The sequence below is a fragment of the Castanea sativa genome, chromosome 1, assembly GCF_040712315.1.
Source record: "Castanea sativa cultivar Marrone di Chiusa Pesio chromosome 1, ASM4071231v1".
In the NCBI taxonomy this organism is placed as follows: domain Eukaryota; kingdom Viridiplantae; phylum Streptophyta; class Magnoliopsida; order Fagales; family Fagaceae; genus Castanea; species Castanea sativa.
In genome coordinates, this window is record NC_134013.1 from 13381895 (window position 1) to 13404948 (window position 23054).

A 23054-nucleotide genomic window follows, 5' to 3' on the forward strand; every position below is an offset into this window, starting at 1 on the left:
CTAGTACCCATGATGGGGAACCGCTCTCCAATTTAAAATTTGGTTAGTGACACCTAATTGATGTGGCACTTGAATGCAGCTAGTATGATAGGATGTGAAGACGTTAATTTCAGTTTAATAAGGACTCAAAAGCAGAGTTCTACCTTTGGTTTTCTTGAAAAATGTAATTAACAAGTATGAGAGCTTATTAGAGCATTCATAGTAGTGGAGCTAAAATTTTAACTTTTTAACTTCACAAAAAGTTACTTTATCTATTGTACCTACTCACTTTACAAAACATGCTACAACAATGGATCTATTTTAACTTTTAACACAATAAAATAATATATCTACTACAATAAAATAATATATCCATTACAATAAAATAATATATCCACATAAACTTCCCATATTTTCTTAGAGTTTCTTGGTAGCCAAACATAGCAACCCACACCCAACAGAGCACAAACATCCACCACCACCACCACCAGTCCACAGCAGGGAAAAAAAAAAAAAAAAAAACCCAAATCCTCAATCCAAACCAAACAAAATCACCAACCGGAGACAAACCCAGCACAAATCGGAGACAAACCCAAGCGTCGATGCCGCCCACGCTGTCAACATCCTTGCCGATGCTTTGGTTTCCGATTACGCTACATCTCTCTCTCGGCTTCGATCTCATCACTCTACCTGTGGGTCTGAGGCGGATGGCAGCGTGGGTCTGAGAGTGAATGAGAGAGAGAGGCACGGTGTGATAAAAGAATGAAAAAAAGAAGAAGCTAAGTTGTATTATTTTAATTCCCGGCTGGAATAATATTTTTATTTTTTATTTTTAGCTCTCAGCTACAGTGCACATCTATCTATAGATGTGCACTGTAACAATGAAGCTAAAAAAAATAGCTATATCTCCACTACTAGATGGTGGTTTTTTGTGTTTTGATGGAGCTAAAATAGCTATATAGCTATTTAGCTCCACTGCTGCAAGTGCTCTTAGGTATTAGTGGGTGAAACTTGATAAAAAAAAAAGTACTATTGATTGTCATGAAAATTTCAATAGCCTATGTATTTCTTTTAGATTAATATCCCCTTTTCTTTATGCTTCAAGACTAGAGGGCAGCTGCATGCATTCTTGTCCTTGACTTATTGCTTCTTCTGGACGGGAACTTTGTTAGGTTGTTTCATGGCTGTAAACATAACTTTAAGATTGATCTAAGTTTCTATCTACTAATTTTTTTTTTTTTTTTTAAATTGTCTGCCAGGTTGTCAAGATTAGTGATTTTGGCATTGCTAGAATGCAAACTCAAACTGGTGTTATGACTGCCGAAACTGGAACATACCGTTGGATGGCTCCAGAGGTCTGTTTCTTTATATATGTATTCAATACTCTTTAAACATTTTACTTGATTCCAAATTGAACAAAGGATAACTAGTTTCTAGCTAGGCATAGTTTTCTAGTTCTTATACCCTACAATTCAGTTTCTAAGTACTGAAACAAAGGCAAATGTACCATGTACACCACCCTTTTTTCCTTCTGCCATTCATTCAGTACAAATAGGAACAAATTTTTTATACTACTAGCATGTGCACCAAGGAGGGCATGGATGTTGAGTTATGAGGGACGTATATAATAGATAAAAACTGGGAAATACATATAGTTTTGTTGTGTCAAATCTCTTTATAGCTTTAACTGTTGAAAGTTGAGACATGAATTTGTCAACCCTCTTATGGGTTGGTTTATCTGTTGCATGGCTTATATGATATTGTTGTTGTTGTGCCTTTGGTAGCTTCTCCAACTATTTGACCTGTTTGTTTGTTTGTGTCGATGCATGGAAGGTTATTGAACACAAACCATATGATCACAAAGTTGATGTTTTCAGCTTTGGAGTTCTACTGTGGGAGTTGCTTACAGGAAAGGTAATGCTCCACTTTTTTGGTAGTGATAATGAGTGCCGTTGAAAAAAATATAACTCTCTTCAGATAATTACTTTTCTATATCTTCTAAAATTTATGGTTGAACAGAATTCATATCAATCATCTTGTTTTCTGACTGAAATACCAGCTCCCGTATGAGCAATTGACCCCATTACAAGCAGCAGTTGGTGTGGTTCAGAAGGTATTCCTCCATTAAATGTTTTGATATTGTAAATAAAATCTTGTTAATCTTCTTCTACCCCAACAAGATCTTCTGTTTCTGTCTTTGTTTCTAGGTCTTTTAATTGTGTGCGTTTTCCCCTTTTGGTTCAAGAGAGAATTTTAGTTTATTGTCATACCCTTTTTCACCAACAATATAATTTGGTCTAGCCCTTGAACCTTTGACCACTGAGTGGGTTACACAACTACCTAAGCTCCATGCCTACAAAGAGGGATTTAGTCCATTCTGAAGAATGAGTATGCCTGGCAAATAACATCTGGACCAAGAACCTGCTGGTATAGACTGTGTGTGTGAAGAGTAGTGTATTTTTCTTATTTTTGAGAGAGCTTATAAAAACTCAAGTAGTTAACTGGGCCTTGCAGACTAGTGGAATACGGAAAGATCTTAAATTAATATAGAGATTTGGTGACATGAATTTCAGGGTCTGAGGCCTATAATTCCAAAGCAGACTCCTCGAAAGCTTGGGGAATTGCTTGAGAGATGTTGGCAGCAAGATCCATCTTCAAGACCTGAATTCTCAGAAATTTTAGAAATTTTCCAGCACATGGCCAAGAGGGTATGGAAAAGTTCCTTGTCCTTTTTTCTCTTCCACTCTGGATTTTTATGAACTATAATCTTGGAACAGGTTGCAGAAGAGAGAATGGACCTGCAGAAGGGGAAATCACCTAGAAGAGTATCTGCTTTTGTAAAGAGTGTCGATTGAAGTGCAACTTGCAAGTGAGAAGGCTGTTTATAACACATGTAATGATGTAATTATCTTGTTTTTTCTCCATTTGGAACTTTCCTCTGTTATTCTAAATAATGACTAGATAATGCCTGAACAGTTACTGAAATTAGTAATTATCCAAACACTTGTTTCAGTACATGTTTTTTCTTTCTTTTCCTGAGTGCCTTTGGACTGCAGTAATCTAGAATTGAAAGGCTCAAATTTTCTTGACGTTTAAAAGTAAAGGCTGGAGGTAGATAAACATGAGGACCCAATTTGAAACAAGAATCCAACTAATCCACATTCAAATTCTTTTGTTAGCACTTGAAATTTTCATTGTGGTATACCCTTCCTTGCCGATTAGCACTGTTTGAGATGATTTTCGATGTGCCAAGATATCCCCTTCAAAGTGATTCTAGTTCTATTCTGTAAGTGACAGCAACAAATCACTCATCACCTCAGTGTATAAGGAAGCATTTTTCCAAAAATTGAAGTCTAAACAAAAATCTTTAGGAGATACATAATAGCGTTGCCGTCAGCAGTATTCTAGAAGCATCTAATAAGTTTTCATTATTACAATTAGATCTCTTATTCTTGTGGCATTGTACCTACCCCTCTCTCCCCTTTGGGGTAGGGCGAAGTACACCGGCAACAAAACGCAAATGATACTTAGATTCCATTTTGTCAGGATATGGATAGAAAAGATACGGAAACATAGGGTTAGTTTTTTCAACAACGTGTATGATAAAAGATAATGGACAAGTTGGAGAATGGAGAATAAAAAATAAGTATAAATCTTTTTTATTTGGTTGAGAAGAATAATTAGAGGAAAGGAACTATACTAGTTAGTAGAAGTGACTTTTATTGTGATAGTGCTTAAAGGTTGGCTACAGTTACATTACATTTCATGCAAGTGAGAACAGATTAAGAGTTTAAGACTCGTATATAGACTAAGCAACTTTGCAGAGCACCTCAGGCAAGTTATTTCCCTCCATGCAATTTCAAACTAGCCACCTAAAGTCGAGGTTCTTCAGTATTGATGTCTCTGTAGTGGACTTGCCTTTTGCTTTAAGAATCACATCGAAAAAAAGTGCTTTACTTGAACTACTGTTCCCTTTGGTGCTTATAAAAGGTGGTCGAATTATTTTTATGGAAACTTTCAGAAAGCCCTTGAAACCAAGCTCTGCTCTTCTGCTAAACAATAACAGCAACACTAATATCAGATGGCTCAAAGTAAAAGAGAAGATGTAGTAATCAAGCTTGATGATGTTAATGATAATAGCAAAAAGATTAATAATGGAAGTCCAAGCAGCAACAACTATCAAGGAAGAAGTGAGTCTGTACGACGAAGAATAAAGAGTTGTCAGACCAAGAAAACCACCAAGGGTACTTGAATTCAGGTGGAGCAGAGGTTGTAAAGTGTAGTTCAAATGTTTCATTCCAGCGAGGCCCGTGGAAGTCAGTGATGAGCATGACCAAGTCTAGGCTGATAGATCCACCAGAGGAACCATGTCAAAGTTCAGTAAACACTGGAAGAATGCCTGCGCAAGATCGAGACTGGGAGGACGACGATATTGAAGACATCCCGCAGGAGTATAAGAGAATGAAATTCAGCGCACTGACAATGCTTCAATATGTGAGTCTTGTTTTGATAATTGCAGCCTTAGTTTGTAGCCTTTGGTTCCCAATTATAAAGAGGCACATAGTGTGGGATCTTCCATTATGGAAGTGGGAAATAATGGTTTTAGCATTAATCTGTGGACGTTTAGTCTCAGGTTGGGGAATTCGAGTGGTTGTGTTCTTTATAGAACTCAATTTTATTTTGCGAAAACGGGTATTGTATTTTGTTTATGGGTTAAGGAAATCTGTTCAGAATTGCCTCTGGTTGGGTTTCGTTTTGCTTGTGTGGCATAGTAGTTTCCATGACAAGGTTAAAAAGGAGACAAAGAGCAAGGTTTTGCCTTATGTAAATAAGGTTCTAGTTTGTTTTCTTGTGGGTACCCTAATATGGCTCTTGAAAACTCTGTTTGTTAAGGTCCTGGCTTCAACCTTTCATGTAAACACATTCTTTGAACGAATCCAGGAGGCTTTGTTTAGTCAGTACGTCATCAAAACACTCTCTAGTCCGCTGTTGTTTAAAAGGAATGATACACAAGAAGAGGAAGCTATGGCTGAGGTTCAAGAGCTTGAGAAAGCTGGGGTTACTTTGCATTCCAGTAGTAGGAGGGTGATAGGAAGTGGTAGACTAGTAAAAAGTCCCAAGGTTGAGAAGAATTCTAGATTTTCAAGGACAAGCTTTAGAAGGGAAGATGAGGAGATCGCTGTTGATCATCTGCATAAGCTGAATCAGAAGAATATATCAGCTTGGAATATGAGGAGGATGGTTAATATTATCCAGCATGGGGATTTATCCACTCTGGATGAGCAGTTACTGAATTCAAAAATTGAGGATGAAGCTTTGTTGCAGATTAGAAGTGAATGCCAGGCAAAAGAGGCAGCCAAGAGGATATTTCAGAATGTGGCAAAGCCAGTGTCGCAGTGAGTCCTTACATTCTTTCACGATTTCCTTTCTTATAGTTCTCGTCTTTTTTCTTTTTTTTTTTTTTTCTTTTTAATAAAATATTGATGTTATTCTGTCCTGATTGTTATACAATGCAAACCTCTATATATAAGGTATATTTACCTCGAGGATGTGATGCACTTTGAGTAAAGAAGAAGCTTTGAAGACAATGCATCTGATTGGAGAAGCAGCTGAGAACAAGGGAATCAGCAAGCCCTTCCTTAAGGACTGGATGGTATGACTCTATATTTCTTGGCCCCTGGCTATGGTTCTCAATGTCAAAGATACTTATGCTATTTTTGTTCTCATTTATTTAATGGACATCTCCTAGTGGAGAAAGGGAAAAAAAAAAAAATTTGAATTGTGTTCTAATTTATTTTCTATGAAACAATGACATAAAGTAAACTTCACCTTTGGTTTTAGGTAAAGGCATTTAGAGAGAGAAGGGCACTTGCATTGTCTCTCACTGATACAAAAACAGCTATGGAAGAGCTCCATGCTTTGTTGAACCTTCTTGTAGCTATCGTTATATTGATAATATGGCTTATTATACTCAGAGTTCCAATTACCCACTTCCTCGTCTTTATAAGTTCACAGATTCTTCTGGTGGTGTTTGTGTTTGGGAATATCTGCAGAACAGTATTTGAAGCAATCATCTTCTTATTTGTAATGCACCCATTTGATGTTGGTGACCGTTGTGAAGTGGATGGAGTCCAGGTAAGAAAGGAGGCTTAAAATGATGTTTATTATGCACTCTCATATGAGCATATATCTTTCATTTGTGCTCTAACTTATGTTTCATAGAAAATATATGAAAACAAAAGCCAGTTTCTCATCTTTCATTAGTGTTGTAACTTATGTTTCTTTGGGTTTCAGATGGTAGTTGACGAGATGAACATACTAACTACAGTTTTTTTGAGATATGATAACCAAAAGATCATATACCCTAACTGTATTCACTACAAAAAAACTGACCTACTGCGGCGGGCCAAAACCACCGCTATAGGTACATTTCACCTATTGTGGCGGGGGCTATTGCGGCGGTTCTACCCGCCAGCCTTATCGCGACGCAGTATCTCTATTACGGCGGTACAAAAACCCGCCGCTGTAGATACGCCCTTTAGCGGCGGTTTTGGTCTATTGCGGCGGGCATAAAACCGCCGCCAAACGACGTTCGAATTCGTGTCAATTGACTTTTAGCGGCTAAGCCCATTGGTAACTATCATTGTAGTCCATTGGTAACTATCATCGTAGTCCAGACATGGGAGATGCAATTGATTTCTGTATTAACATCTCCACCCCAATGAAAAAGGTCACCAGCATGAAAGAAAGAATAACAAGGTATGTATGGTCATGCATCTTCTTTCTTTCCTTATTATTGTTAATTTTTCCCTAGTGCGCAACTCAATTCCTAGAGATATAGACTATTACACATTTAGAATCACACACAGCATTAGTGGTACCATCAACCACAACACTGCTGTTAGTGCATCACTTTGCTCTTGCCAATTGCCATGAGCATGGACCAAGGCCCATATGCCTTTTCACATTTTATGGACTGTAAAACTATAAAACTTCATATTCATTCCAGGATTTGGATTGAGATATAATTTCTTCTGTAAAGTCGCATAGGGTTTTTCTCCATTCAAAAGCACATGCGGTTCTCAATCACTGGTGAGAGTTTATAGACGTACTTGGGCCAGCACCCACCCTGAGATAATCTGCTTTGTTTTAAATTTTTAATAAATTCCTTTCTCAAAACCTGCCCTTCACTGCTCTAATTGTTGTAGACATGTTGGATTATCTTATTGGAATGGTTAGAGATATATTAGACATATTAGCCCAATGTAATAGGCCCAAGTCTACTCCTACTTGTACTAGTAGTTTAGGGTTTAGACGTCTATATATACACATGTTAGGGTTCATTGTAACACAAGTTATTGTACTACACTCTTACATAATAAAGATGTAGCTCTTAAGGGATTAGGGGTGTCAATGTTCAACCCAACCCATGAACACGACACGAACCCGACACGGATTTTTTCGTATTAGGGTTGGACCTTAATAGGTTTGGGTCATAGACAGGTCAATCCAAAAGCGACACGATAAGAAACGTGTCATAAGCGGGTCAACTTGCGTAACCCGAAATAGACACGTTTGACACATCAATTTATTTGTGTCAACCCGAAATGACCTACTTAACACAACTCGTTTAGCTCGTATAACAAATAAATATTTATTTTATTTTAGATTTATCTTTTATATCCAACATATATTTTAAATTCAAAAAGAAAATTAAGTAATTACAAAAAATTATAAATGATATAATTGGAAATTGAAACTTTACAGACCCTAGAACTAGTAATATATATATATATATATATATATATATATATATATATGTATGTATGTATGTATGTATGTATGTATATATATATATATATATTGGCATAGAACTTGCACAAATGAAATTGTATGAGCTTGTGGAAGATGTTATGAATTTGGACATCAACAGAGAATCTAGGGATGATAATTGTGGTCATAATCAGGATTAGTTTATTGTTTGCTCAAATTCTTTCAATATTGATACTTAGCATTTGACGAGTTCTAAGGATATTATATTTTTGTTGAACTATGTTATCTTATTTTTGTTGAACTTTGTTATTTTGAATTTGGGTTGAAGTGTATACACTTCTTTTGGAGTGTAAAGAACTTATTTCTAGATGAATGTTATATTTTTGTTGAACTATATTATTTTGAATGTGGGTTGAAGACTTGAAGTGTATGCACTGCTTTTTGAGATGTAAAAAAATTTATTTTTAGATAGATGTTATATCTAATATTATGCAGGTTAACATCTATCTAATATTATGCAGGTTGAAATGGATTATGTTACATTCGTGTCAGCCCACCAAGACTCATTTATTAAGCGTGTCAAATGAGTTGAGTCAGGTCAACCCGCCTTATTAATAAGTCGGGTTAGGGTTGAAGGATCATGACACGATTATTAAATGGGTCTGGTTAGGGTTGAGCCATTTAGTCGAATACCCCTACCTCGACTCAACACGAACCCGAATTGACACCCCGACGAGGCTGAACCACGTAATCCTCGTGTTCTCAGTGTTCCTATTCTATGCTTCCCCTTCCGCATCCACTTTAGCATATACAACATGGTATAACATATTGCGTCGTTAATAATAATGTTATTTTAACAGGAATGATATCTTAAAAGGGCATGTGATGGGTGACTCTGCATTACTTAACATGGCCATTCAGGTGTATCAGCAGCTATGAATTGATGATAGGACCTAGACCTTGAAATTGCAGGTATATTGACAGCAAGAATCAGCACTGGCAGCCAGGTCCAATGGTGATAATGAGGGACGTTATAGACATGAACAAACTGATGATGTCAGTGTGGCTTACCCACAAAATGAACTATCAGGACATATGGGAGAGATGGATTAGGAGAGACCTCCTGCTGGGAGAGATGGTCAAAGTTTTCAAGGAGCTCGATATTGAATACCGCCTACTGCCTCTTGACGTGAATGTCAGGAACTTGCCCCCTCTGATATCAGACAGGCTTCCTTCAACTTGGAAAACTTATGCTAGCTGATTATCTAGGACAAATATAGTGAGGCCAACTCCTGCTAGAATGAGCATTGGCACCCAGCACCAATTCCTTTTCAGCCTACGAAGGAATTGGCAATGGTTCCCCATAAGCATTGTTGGATTTAGGAATGATTTATGGTGACTCGAGATAAATTTGTCTCCCTAATAAAACAGAAATGAAATACATTACTATTTTGTTGCATTGTCACATAGTGTACTAGTTTTCAAAAATGGTAGCCCCCATCAAGCACCTGGAAACTAGCCTAAAGATCTCAGTTGCACGTGGCCTAGTATTTTGGCAAAGAGGTAATAAATCCTCCTCTGGCTGGTCTTTTACAACATTATAGTGGTGAAATTACAGATATATAACAAGAAATAGCACCACAAATTGAAATATTTAAGTTTTTCTTACAGTGAGTAACAAACTTTTCGCCCACCATTAGTTGTATAGAAGCCTTACCATAGTTGGTTTTAGAAATCTAGAGCCAAAGAATTCTAGAAATTATTCATTACATCGATGTATTACATCTCTCTTTCACGTAAATATGGATCATACTGGATCCACATGTGAAATTATTTTCATGATTGAGGAAAATGTAATAGCTCACCCTTAATTTAGCTCCCATCATAGAATTAGAAGCTGCTTCTGGTGACCTTAGATGGCCTAGGGCAGAGCTGTAGAGCTTAGCCGTTATTTTGACTTATGAGCATATACTTGAGGTTGAAAGAGATGTAAATATTGTTGTTCATTCTCCTACTAAGTTTGTTTTTGTAAATAGGTCTTATGTATGTTGTAATAAGTTTTTCATTCTTTAATTTAAAGACAAAGTTTGGTTACAAACTTGGTTGTAATTAATAGTTATAACTCCCACCAAAAAAAAAAATCTACATATTTTAAAAAATAACTATTAGATTGCATATTCTTTACATTTTTAACATGCATGTAGGGGTGGCAAAATTTGACACGACCCGTGAACCCGACACGACACGACATGAAATTAGCAGGTTATGGGTTGAGGCTTAACGGGTTCGTGTCATATTCGGGTTGACACGGTTAACCCGTTTAATAAATGGGTTGGGTTAGTGTTGAACACATAGAACCCGTTTGACCCGCCTGACCCGTTTAATTAAATGATATTTTGCCAATATACCCTTCAAACTCTTGGTATATAAACTTATTAGTTGTTGTGATTTATTTTCTTTGACATATTGTGATTAATTATTTGTGATATTGTGATATATTTTAATTTTGAATGATTCTTTGTGATGCAGTTACTCGTTAGTTCTGAATTTTATATTAAAAATATTTATTTGTTTGTTTTTTCATTAATTATTATTTTTCATTTTGATAAAAGCTGATAAACAGGTCGACACGACTGACCCATTTAATAAATGGTTCGTGTTAGGGTTGAGGAATCTTGACCCGTTTAATAAACATGTCGGGTTAGTATTGACCTATGTAGTCGAATACTCATGACTTGACACGACACGAACCCGACACGCGAACTCGAATTGCCACCCCTACATGCATGCAATCAAATTTAGCGTCAATTGGATATTATTTACTATTCGATCCATAAACTTATTTTTTATGTAATATTTTAGATTTCAAAAACTTGAAATTTAAATATTTGACTAATGACATAGCTTTTGATCTTTGATTTTCTGGAAATTTTGCAAGCATGGAAAATATAAGAAGACGGACAAAGTCTTAAAATAATGACAAAGTTTGGTAACAAATTTAGTTGTAACCTAAAACTATAACTGCACTCAATAATTTTTTATTGGATGTGAATTTTGACAAAACCTACTATTAGATTACATTTTATTCTTATATCCCCATGCTTGCAAAATTTTCAGAATATTAAAGACCAATAACTTTATCAATCAAATGTTTAAATTTCAAGTATTTTTTTTTATCTAAAATTATGCATGAAAAATAAGTTTATATATCGAATAGTAAATATTGTCCAATTGGCACGAAATTCGACATATATGTTAAGAAAATATAATCCAATAGTTAAAATTTCAAGATATGTAGCCATATATATATATTTTTTTTGGGTGAGAATTGTAGCCTATGGCTACAACTAAGTTCGTAGCCAAACTTTGTCTTTAATTTAGAGTTGAGGAAAGATGTTAGTGGTTTAGCTCCTAACAGGTTTGGAGTTATGTTCCTCCAACCTACTATGAAGGAATTGAAAAGATCATCCATTTGCTATGTTTAAATAATACATATAGATAGTTTTATAACTTGATACGTAATAGGTTGAATAAAATAACTCCAAATTGCTTTGGAGCTAAACTTTGTCATAAAAAAATAGTGCATCATCAAAAAGATTCAATGGCCCAGACCCAAATTTCCTTACTATGAAGTATAGCCACTTTATTTAGAATGTTGAACTTGTGTCATATCTGTATCGTAATAGTGTCCAATCTGCTGTATCATGTTATAATTTTTCAAAAATTATTCGTCTGGCAGTATTTGCCTACATCCGTGTATGTGCATTTAAGCTTCCTTGTCATTTTGGCACATGCAAAGGCTACATGGGACCAACGCTCATAGTAGAGTTGGACCTATGAGAATGGCTAGCCCACAGTAGAACAGAGACTATGAGAATTGGGAACCCAGGATTGAATTCTTGCGCTATGCGTGTAGGCCTAAGCAATTAATCAAAGTTTGGGCCTCGCTGGATCATTTTTATTAAGCTGAGGCCTACTTTAAAGGTTTGCTCTTTAAATTATTCTTTCAATACGAATAATTTTCTGCTTTCGCATTCTGGTCCAAACCCAAAACCCAAACCCCCAAAGCTACAAAAATTCCCATTTCAAATGGCGACTCCAGCAAAAAGGGTATTCACTGTGCGGTACGATTTTGAATCATTTTTAACAAAGCACTTTATGGTAAAGTTTAGCAAAAATTATAACCGCATCACAAAGTGTAGTGTGGTGCCAAAACCATAACCGCACTGCACCTCATTTTTGCGATCACATGTGCGGTACAGTATATAATATGTGATTTGAAGTCGGTATATTTTTCAGATTTTTGGATTTTCCTGCCTAGCTCAAAACTAATTTTTCTCTTTGTTTTAAGTCAAGTTTTAAATTATTAAACTAGTTTTTCTTTATTTTAAACTAACTTTCATAATCAACATTTGCTAGGATTATTAATTTTTCTTTTTTTAAATCTAGGTTATTAAACTATTGATAATATATTATAGAGGGTGTAGTGCAATGCGATTTGGGAAAATTTTTTATTATAAAATTGCAAATTGCACTACGTGATGCAGTATACTGTTACTTGCAGTGTTGTTTAGGGCTGTGTAGGTAAGTAAAGGTGTACGGACCACCCATGTCCACAGCTGTATCCAGGGGTCTTAGCCTGTCTCTATGAGAAAAATGTCTAGTTCCAGCTCTTCTCCATTAAAATGTTTTATGTCCAAGCGCGAGCACAAAAAAGCCTGAGTTCCTTAAGCTCCAGGTACTTTTATAATTACATACACACGATTCTCTCTGTCTTTTCGATTAATTAGCTATATTATATAATCTATGACTCTCTCTTATGCATGGTTGTTACACCCCTTTGGCTAAGTACCAGCATTTGAAGATGGGACTAGAGCATCTCCATTTTTGGGAAATCAGTAGAATTACCCACAATTTCATCATTTTTCCTTCATTCACTTTTCTGGGTTTCTTTCTGTATATGTAACTCCATATTATAAAATACAATTTGGGGTGTTTTTGTGTGTGTAATGCAGAGTCTCAAAGCAAAAGGGCAGAGCTTCAAAATTTGGCTTTCACCAATCCACCCCAAAAAAAAAAAATCTTAAGGAACGCAAGCATTAGACTATGTTATGCCTTTGTATACTGTGATTACTGTCATTTAGCCAATATTTTGGGAGATTTTTATAAAAAGAAAAGCTGTTATTCATTTCCTACACTTAGGAATATCTAGCACAAGAATGTTGTCCAATTCATCAAGCCATGTACAAAACCTCCAAGCCTATGTGTATTGTCATGGGTATTTTTTTTTTTTTTATGGCATATGTATTGTGGTGCTCTGATTTATATTCATTAGTTATAGAATTTTGATTAAAAATACATAATTGGTAAATTATTAGAGTACATGTCTGGTGGAAGCAGTTATGACTTTCTGCATAAACAAAAGGGTTTTTTCAAACTCCCATCCTTAGTCTTAGTAGCCATTGATGTTTCCAAGGGAATTAACTACTTGTACCACAATGATATAATCCATCAGGACCTGAAAGCTACCAATCTTTTGATGGACATAAATGGAATAAGAGATTTTCATTTTTAGGTTATTGCCCTTTAGATCTGTATGTTTTTTGTTGTTATTGTATATTGAGGACTACTTCTTACCTCCCTTGGAGTTTCCTAAAGTCATGGCTTACTCGCTGATCACTGTCTTAGTTTGGAGATATTGATGCTTGCTGGTCCTCTGCTTCATAAGCATCATAGCCTGATGATGGGTTGCTGATGACATAGTTAAAAACAATCATGTCAAAATGATGTTTTAACCTATTTCACTAGTTTGCTCAAATTAAAAGACAGCTACATTTTCTGAAGAAAAATGACCAATTTAACTGTGAATTGTTTTTTGATTAACAATTTTGGCTAGTACCCACGACGAAGAACTGCTCTCCGACTTAAAATTTTGACTTGTGACCCTAATTGATGTGGCACATGATTGTAGGTAGTATGATAGGATGTGAAGGCATTAATTTCAGTTTAATAGGGACTCAGAAGGCAGAGTTCTACTTATGGTTTTCTCCAATAATGTAATTAACAAGAATGAGAGCTTATTAGGTATTAATGGACGAAAGTTGATAAAAAGGCACCAGTGATTGTCATGAAATTTTTTGACAAGCTATGTATTTCTTTTAGATTAATATTCCCTTCTCTTTTTGCTTCCAAATTTGAGGGCAGCTGCATGCATTCTTGTCCTTGAATTATTGCTTCTTCTGGATGGGAGCTTTGTTAGGTTGTTTCTTGGTTGTAAACATGGCTTTAAGATTGATCTCTAGGTTTCTATCTACTAAATTTCAAAAAAATTGTCTACCAAGTTGTCAAGATTGCTGATTTTGGCATTGCTAGAAATGTAAGCTCAATCTGGTGTTATGACTGCCAAAACTGGAACATACCATTGGATTGCTCCAGAGGTCTGTTTCTTTATATATGAATTCAATGCTTTTTAAATAGTTAACTTGATTTCAATTGAGCAAAAGATATTTAAGTTTCTAGCTAGGCATAATTTTCTAGTTCTTATACCCTACTATTTAGTTTCAAAATTTTGAAAAAATAAAAAAAGAAGGCGAATGTACCATGTACATCACCTTTTTTTTCCTTCTACCATTTCTTCAGTGCAAATAGGAACATGGAATGCTAGATGATATCATCTTTTTAATTGCACAAAAACCAAAAAAGATTGTCAAATAGGGAGGAAAGTACTTTTAACTGAAAAATGAATCTAGGGCTTTTAGGGAAGCAGTTTCAAAACAGTGCTTGAATAGATGAATGATGGGACAAATTTTTTATACTACTATCATACAATTAAGGGTGCATCAAGGAGGGCATGGATCTTGAGTTATGAGGGATGTATATCTATATCATCTATATATTACTAAAAGCTAAAACATAGGGTTTAATATTGTTGCGCTCACGTTGAGCCACGTCTGCATCCACGTCATTATCTTTTTTCTTTCCATTTCCTTTTAATTTTTTTTTACTTCATATTTACACTTCTCCAACTTTTCTCTCTCTCTTACCTTTTCATCTCCCCGCTACTTCTCCAACCTTTCTTCTTCCCTCACCTTCTCATCTCCCCACTATTCTCTACATTAATATCATTCTTCATCTTTCCCTTCATCTTTCTCTATTTTTGTCTCTTCTATTTCACACCCTCTTACTATAATTTTGTCACTATCTCTTTCATTCTATGCATAGTTTTCCCTTACAAAAAAAAGGTTCTCTCTCTCTCTCTCAATTTTTCGGTGGATTTTTATTTTTCTTGCATCTTCGCTTTAGGTTGATAATTTTTTATATTCTTTAATCTACTTTAGGTTAATGCGACCCAATTTTGTTTTTTTTAATTGTTGTGTTTTTTTTTCTCTCTCTTTAATTGTTAAATATTATCCTATTGCGTTATAAATGATTAAATATAGCATATAAAAATATAATATTATTCTACTATATAGCATGATTTGTATAATTTAATTTGGTAGTTATTGTAATTTGATAGCATGATTTTTATAGTGCTCAATTTAGATGTTAAATTTACTAAAAGCTGAAGCGTAACGTTTAATGTTGCTGCACTCATGGTGAGCCACATCAGCGTCCACGTCATTATCTTTTTTTTTTCCATTTTCTTATAATTATTTTTATTTCATATTTACACTTCTCCAACCTTTCTCCCACCCTTACCTTTTCATCTCCCCACTACTTCTCCAACCTTTCTTCTTCCCTCACCTTCTCATCTCCCCACTACCCTTTTCATTAATATCATTCTTCATCTTTCTTTATTTTTGTCTCTTTTATTTCACACCCTCTTACTATAAATTTGTCACTATCTCTTTCATTCTATGCATAGTTTTCCCTTTAAAAAAAAGGTTCTCTCTCTCTCTCTCTCTCTCTCTCTCTCTCTCTCTCTCTCATTTTTTGGGTGGATTTTTATTTTTCTTGCATCTTCGCTTTAGGTTGATAATTTTTTATATTATTTAATCTACTTTAGGTTAATGCGATCCAGTTTTGTTTTTTTTTTTAATTGTTGTGTTTTTTTTTTCTCTCTTTGATTGTTAAATATTATCCTATTGTAAATGATTAAATATAGCATATAAAAATATAATATTATTCTACTATATAGCATGATTTGTATAATGTAATTTGGTAGTTATTGTAATTTAATAGCATGATTTTTATAGTGCTCAATTTAGATGTTAAACTATGAAACTTTAATCATTTTTGTTTATTTTTTAAGCATTTGTGGTGGACAAAGTACTCTTAATAATTGTATTAGAAGAACTCTATAATGTCATTTATTTAGAGAAAAGCAAAGGTTGGCTAAATAAAAATTATTGGATGAGAAACAAATTTTATCTTTCGCAATTTTACTTTTATTATTATTATTATTATTATTATTATTATTATTATTATTATTATTATTATTATTATTATTATTATTATTATTATTATTATTATTATAACAATGCATATATAGAAATTTAATTCTTAGATTTTACTAATAATTGTTTATTTGATAATCTGTTTTGGGTGTACGAAATTACAATTTCTACAAAGAAAATAACCTTAGTAGATTATAAACAAAAAATTGTTTTCCTAATTGGTCCAATTAATCATAGTTAAGTTTTATTAAATTTTTTAGTTACTTTTTTCAGTGTTTTGGATTGTGGGCAGAAAAAATAAGTTTGAAAAAGTTTGATTAAAACTAAAAGAATAATTTTCAAATTTTATATTCTTTTTAATATTCACAAAATGTTATAAATAAATTTTATTAAAAAATAAATATTTTCGTTAACTTGCCTTTTGAATTTCTAAGAAAAATTGTATTTTTTTCATTTTAGTACAACAAAAATTATTAAATTTATGATTTATTATTTTTCCTACATTACATTTATGAGTATTCTTATAATAAATAAAAATATAATTACAAAATACATTACTCTTTATTAAATTAGTTTAAATTGTATAAAAAAATCTAATAAAACCACCATAAAAATAATTATCATGCGCAACGCACAGGTTCACAACTAGTGATAAATTAAATCCCAACCATAAATTCTTTTAGCCTTACATTAAGGTCACCTATGGTTAAGTTAAGGTCCTAAGTGGTGTGGGCACCACATAAGCAATTCAAAAAATTGTGAAAACCTAAAGAAGTAATGAGATTTAAGAGAGTAGGTCTTTAATCAAGTTACTTTGTTTTTTGATGAATAACTTTTTTAGTGCAATCTAAGCTTTATTTTAGTCTTTAAACTGTTCAATTTATAAAACTGTTTCAAAGCCTAGAGTTCAAAGATATAAATTAATCCAAATTCTTGGGAAAAAAATTGAACAAAAATATGCGGAACAAAAACAAACTCTAACCAAAATACAAAAATCAACAAAAGATAACCCAAAAGATTGTAAAAATTAATGGAAAATTAGGATAGCCGGTAGCCGAATCTTTCACTTTGATTCAATAACTCTTATTGCAAAAGACCCAATGGCTTTATCTGGCACAAAAATATGGTATTTTGCGATTGAAAAGAGAGAGAGAGAGAGAGAGAGAGAGAGAGAGAGAGAGAGAGAGAGAGAGAGAGAGAGAGAGAGAGATAGAAGAAAAAAGGAAATTAAAATTCAGAAATTAATTAGAAAGATGGAATTTAAACAATACTGAATGATATGGAAAGAATAATGCATACACAATGTAAGAGCAGAAATTAAGAATGAAACCTTTGTTCCTGGAGGGAATAGTACAAAGGTGGGAGGAGGTGGAAGTGTTTTCAATTGGATGAGTTATAAGTCATTAAAGAATTGGAAATGGGTTAGGCAATGTCACGCGGTGTTTGTTTTAAACATTGCTGCGTACGAATTCTTATGTTACTTGACCTTGAACGGAGACATTTGATATGCCACATAGCATAACGGGAGGGAATTTAGAAATTGGCTTCTATAATCATCAATGTCAATATATATATATATATATATATATATATATATATATATATATATATATATAAAAGCAGAGACCTCATGTGGAAAAGTATGAGCTTCTATCAAGTGACACATTTTATGCAATGAGAATTGAAATATTCTCAAGATAAAAACAAATTAAATATAGATTTTTTATTTCATTTGGTTCAATGTTTCAAGACTTTTCTAATTAAATAATAAATATTTTTTGTATACTTTGGTTCAATGTTTCAAGACTTTTCATCCCTCACACATACCACAAACCTTTTTACATTTTAATTCACCATTTTCACCTCTTGCACTTCTATTTCTTTATATATAATTTTACCCATAACCCTTCATATCATCCTATGTCAAATATACAAACCAAAACGATATTAATTATTTACCTTCAATCTTTCAAGCCCTAACATTGTTGTTTTATCTAATCCTACCCCATATGAGTTGGCTACAACCAAGGAAGGGGGGTTTGCATTTTATATTGAGTGACAACAACAATTACTATTTTGATGTTAAGGTCAGAAGTTGTGGATTAATTATGGGTTTTGTAAATGATGTAATTCATTGTGGGTGTTTAGAATATGTATTTTGTTTTAGAATTAAGGAAAAATATAAATATAAATTTTATATCAACTTTTACTCTATAATATTCCTCCAAAGTTTTTATTTTTATTTTTTATTTCTCATCACTTCAATTGAATAATTATAATGGATATATGTATACAATTTATAATTATTGCTTTTTATGATGAGCTAATTACAAATAAAGTTTTATAACAATTATGCTATAATACTTATACAGCATTCTCCAAAACCATCTTACATAAAATATTACAACATTATTTATGCATCGCACAGGTAACTTACTAGTATTACTAAAAGCTGAAGCATGGCATTTATTCCTGCTGAGCTCCTATTGCATCACCTCATTGCCACGTCATTCGCCACATAATTATTATTTATTCTTATTTTTTACCAAAAAAATATAAATAGATTATTAACTTTACATATTCATCTTTGTCGGTTTTAACATCTATATATATTTCTTTTTTATTTCCAATTTTCCTATAATTTTTTTTACATTCACTTTTCTTTTTTTTTAATATTTACACTTTCTTCAACATTTATTCTTTCCTTACCTTTTTATCTCCCCACTCTTCTACTTTCACTACAAAAAAATAGTCTACTAGCGAGAGTAAAATGCCCTCGCAAAAATTCAAATATTGTCACAAAAAACTATTAGCGAGAGCATGTGACCCTCGAAGGCCGTCGTATTTGCTCTTGTTGCTAAAAGAGATTTTGCGACCATGCCTTCGCAAATAGATAATTTATGAGGGCAATTTATTGTCGTTACTGAACAAATTCTTCTTCGCAAATATATTACCAAACAACGAGAAAAGTCGACGACTTATATTTAGCGAGGGCGAGTAGTCGTCGTTAACAACTATTTGTGAGGACCTTTATACCCTCGCAAATAGTTATTTGCGAATTTCAAATTAACGACCTACTTTTTAGAGACAAATAATGCCGTCGCTAAAATTTATTTATGAGGGCTTTTAACCCCTCGCAATTAGTTAGGAATAATAGTGAGGACATTACACTACAAAACTGGACAATTGCTGCAGGTCAAAATCGCCGCTAAAGGTCTATTTGGCCTATTGCGACAAGGGCTATTGCAGCGGGCTATAAACGCCACTATCGGTCTTCAGTTATTTCATAATTTTAGTCCTTCAGCAACGGGCACCGCTATAGGGTTTTTTTTTTTTTTTCCCTCTTGGGTTCTAAAACCACATTTTTATTACAAATAACCTATAATAATTTTAGCTCCACTAAGATATTACCACAAATGTAACTAGATAACACCACAAATGTCTCCAAACTAACATTATATTGACATAGAAATATCTTATAAAATACATAACATTGTTTATAACCATCATCAAAGTTCCAAGCTAATACCATAATCAAAGTTCCAAAGTAGTTAAACAATCGATCAAGTCCCACCAATATGAAATTAAGATTAAGTAAACAAATGGCAAAATTTGCAAACCAAATGGATTTATGGTCGCAAGGTAGCAAGATCACATAAACTAAAGGCCCTACACCCTACACCTTGATAGCATACTTCCTAATGGGGAAATACATCTCCTTCTTCTTCTCCCATTCAGTCTTCAATGATGCCTACGCAAACAAAAAGAAAGTAAAAATCAGGCAATAGCCAAGCTAGACACCCCAAGCACAAATATAAACATGCTAATGGGACAAGACTATACAAGTACACAACGCAAAATGTAAACCCTTCTTATTTTCTCAACAAGCTATGAACAACTAAAAGGTGAAAAAAAACCTATACAACATTAGTCCTACAATAATTCACCAAAACTGTTCCAAAACTTTATAGCAGTTCCAATTTAACATTTTTCAATTACCCCATATTTAATAACATAAAAAAACACACAAAAAACTTAAAAAACAAAAAAGCATGTGATCTTACTATTTAATACAAAAGAAAGCCTATCTAGATCAGGTCCCTGTGTATGCTGAATGAGGGGAAGCTCCATACAGTTGATCCCATGTTTGTGAAGTTTCAAAAGTATCAAGTTACCTGCAAATCACTTGACAAGTCCTTCACAATGTCTTCAGAGAGCTTTTTCTCCTGCATGAAAAGTAAACCAAAGCAAAGGACTTTTAAAGAAGAGAGTGGGGGTTGGACTCAAAAAAGCAATTACTGGAGAGTGTGAAAAAAGCAGGGCAGGGGATTAAGGGATTCAAACCTTCTCAAGTTTTTCGCAGGCTTTTAAAGCATCTCTTCTTATGTTCCTCAATGCCACCTATAAACAGTATAGGGGAAGGGGGTATTCAAGAGGACAAATTTAGTGACTTTAACATAGCCTATGTATTGGTCTATAACCAAAGATTAATAAACATATACATTTTTAGAATATGTGCACTTTGGTAAAGTGTACAGTGCCATGTCAAATACAGACATTGGATGAATTCCCATGTGTTTCAAGAAAGTTACAAACCCAAAAAAAAATATTACAAGCCAATTATGTCTGACTTCTCAACCCCAAAAAATAGTGTCACTTAGGTGACACTCTTTTTGCATTTTTAACATTTTTTCATTACTTATCCCAAAAAAAAAAAAAAATTCAGGCAAGTGAAGACAGGAAGAGAAGGCAGAAGAAGGTGAACAATATAAACATGAATTAGAGCCATTTCATGAGATCTAATTTGGGTTGACAATGCTCCGCATATCCACCTAAGCCCAATTTTAATACTAATGAATTTACTAAAAATAGCGGCAGGTATTTGTTTTAAATTGTCCAGAGATAATGCCACTGTACCTTCCCTTCTTCAGCCAGTTAAGCTACTATTTTTAAGAATTCCTGCAATGATTAAAATAAAATAAATTAATAAAAAGAAAAGAAAAAAGAAGAAGTGGAAGTTCTTTGTAAGCATGCTTTAAGGAACTTCACTGAATAGTGTACATCTTCAAAAAGAAATGTGTGTCTATATATATATATATATATATATATATATATATATATATATATAAATTTATATCAAGTTACAGAGAGTAGAATTTCTTTCATCAATTACTACTAACCACCACTATTTTCAAGAATATAAAGCATTTTTTGCATGTAAATTCATTATAAAATAGTTATTAAGGATACATAAACGTATCACAAAACAAGTGCTAAACCGAGAAAAGTTTTAGAAGAACTGATCCTTTGAAGCAGAACAGTAGAGCAGGCCTCATGTGATTAATTTTTTTTGATAGGTAATAAGAAAATTATTAAATCAAATTGAAAACAAATGAAAACCAATACAAGGTGTTCATGATGGTGAACACAAGGATCCCATGTGATTAATTCCAAACCATTAACGTAAAGCTCAAGTCATGACTCATCACAAAGTACAAAAAGTCTATATATAATTCAATCATTTAACTCATTTCAAAGCATGGTACTTGAAGTTAATGTACATGTAGAGAGAACATTATATGTTAGATGCAAAAATGTCATGCAGGTGAGATGTAAGGATATTGAGCTCCAAGGAGCAACACAAGATAGAATGAATTGACTGCAGTATAGCACCAACATCCAGGAAAAATCAGAAGAACAAGGAGGTAAAAGTAATATTTCAGCTGAGATTTCATATTAATTGGATATAGAAAATAGACTTATGGGTGAAAGCGACAACTTTTCTTGTTGGTCACAAATATTTCACATTTTACCAAGTATTTGCGAGGGCTTTATTTTGCCATCACAAATAAGATTTTTTGAGAGGGCTTTTTGGATCCATCAAAAATTCTTGGTCACTAATAGATATTTTTCTTGTAGAATTTAATATTGCTATTCATATTTCCCTTCATATTCTTTTATTTGTCTCTTCTTATCCCTACCTTCTTACTATAAATTTGTCACTCTTTTCCATTCTTTGCATAGTTTTCTCTCACAAAAAGGTTCTCTCTCTCTCTCTCTCTCTCTCTCTCTCTCTCTCTCTCTCTCAATGTTTTGGTGGATTTTTATTTTTTACTGGATCTCCGCTTTAGGTTGATAAATTTTTGTGTTTTTAAGAACTCTAATTTAGGTTGATACGATTTAGTGTTAAGTTATTATTATTATTATTATTATTATTATTATTATTATTATTATTATTATTATTATTATTTTGCTCTTTGATTGTTAAATTTTATCCGATTACATTATAAAAAATTCAAGACAATAGATAAAATAAAATAGTATTCCATTACATAGCATAATTTGGATAATTTAGTGTTTATTGTTATATCTTTTAATTTTTCTTTTTTTTTTCTTCTCTTCTATTTTACTCAATATTTAAATTCAACCACATCCTCCTTATCATTAAATTATTTATATTTTCTCTCTCTTTTTGTTTTAAAAAATAAAAAATGTAATATTTTACTTAAATTCAAATAAAAGAAAATTGTACTCTTTTTTTTTTTTTAACATTTACACTTTTTCCAACCTTTCTCCTTCTCTTTACCTCTTCATCTCCCCAAACATTCTTCCTTGATATCACTCTTCCTCTTTCCTTTTATCTTCCTTTATTTTGTTTCTTTTTATTATCATCCTCTTAGTATAAATTTATCATTCACTCTTCCATTCTTTACATAATTTTCTCTCACAAAAAAGTGGTTATTTCCCACTCTTTCTCCCTCAATTTTTTGGTTGATTTTTAATTTATTTTTCTTGCATCTCTATTTTAGCTCGATAAAGTTTTGTATTCTTTAGAACTCTATTTTGGTTGATGGGATTTAGTTTTGTGTTTTAAGTTTTTTTTTTTATGACTTTGATTGTTAAATA

The 23054-nt window shown here is 33.2% G+C and overlaps 1 protein-coding gene, 1 long non-coding RNA gene and 1 pseudogene across 5 annotated transcripts in view; 2 read left to right on the plus strand and 1 right to left on the minus strand.

The window, feature by feature from the left end:
- The window catches only part of LOC142619798 (serine/threonine-protein kinase STY46-like), a 72631-nt gene that overhangs the window by 46998 nt on the left and 2579 nt on the right, over positions 1-23054 (plus strand). For 2 of the 4 annotated variants that reach the window (XM_075793088.1, XM_075793104.1), the window contains exons 12-16: positions 1239-1334; positions 1813-1893; positions 2039-2092; positions 2553-2687; positions 2757-3027. In XM_075793088.1, the coding sequence (XP_075649203.1) occupies positions 1239-1334; positions 1813-1893; positions 2039-2092; positions 2553-2687; positions 2757-2834 (444 nt within the window). In that variant the 3' untranslated portion in view covers positions 2835-3027. Of the gene's footprint in view, positions 1-1238; positions 1335-1812; positions 1894-1998; positions 2093-2552; positions 2688-2756; positions 3028-23054 lie in introns of those variants that run through there. The other 2 variants (XM_075793095.1, XM_075793110.1) reach the window with 2 other exon arrangements.
- On the plus strand, positions 4061-9157 carry LOC142619881 (mechanosensitive ion channel protein 8-like; annotated as a pseudogene).
- Positions 19594-21243, minus strand: LOC142622607 (uncharacterized). Its single transcript, XR_012841931.1, has 4 exons — positions 21066-21243; positions 20493-20549; positions 20213-20374; positions 19594-19899 (listed from the first exon to the last, which is right to left on the minus strand). It is a non-coding gene; the product is annotated as an uncharacterized LOC142622607 (long non-coding RNA).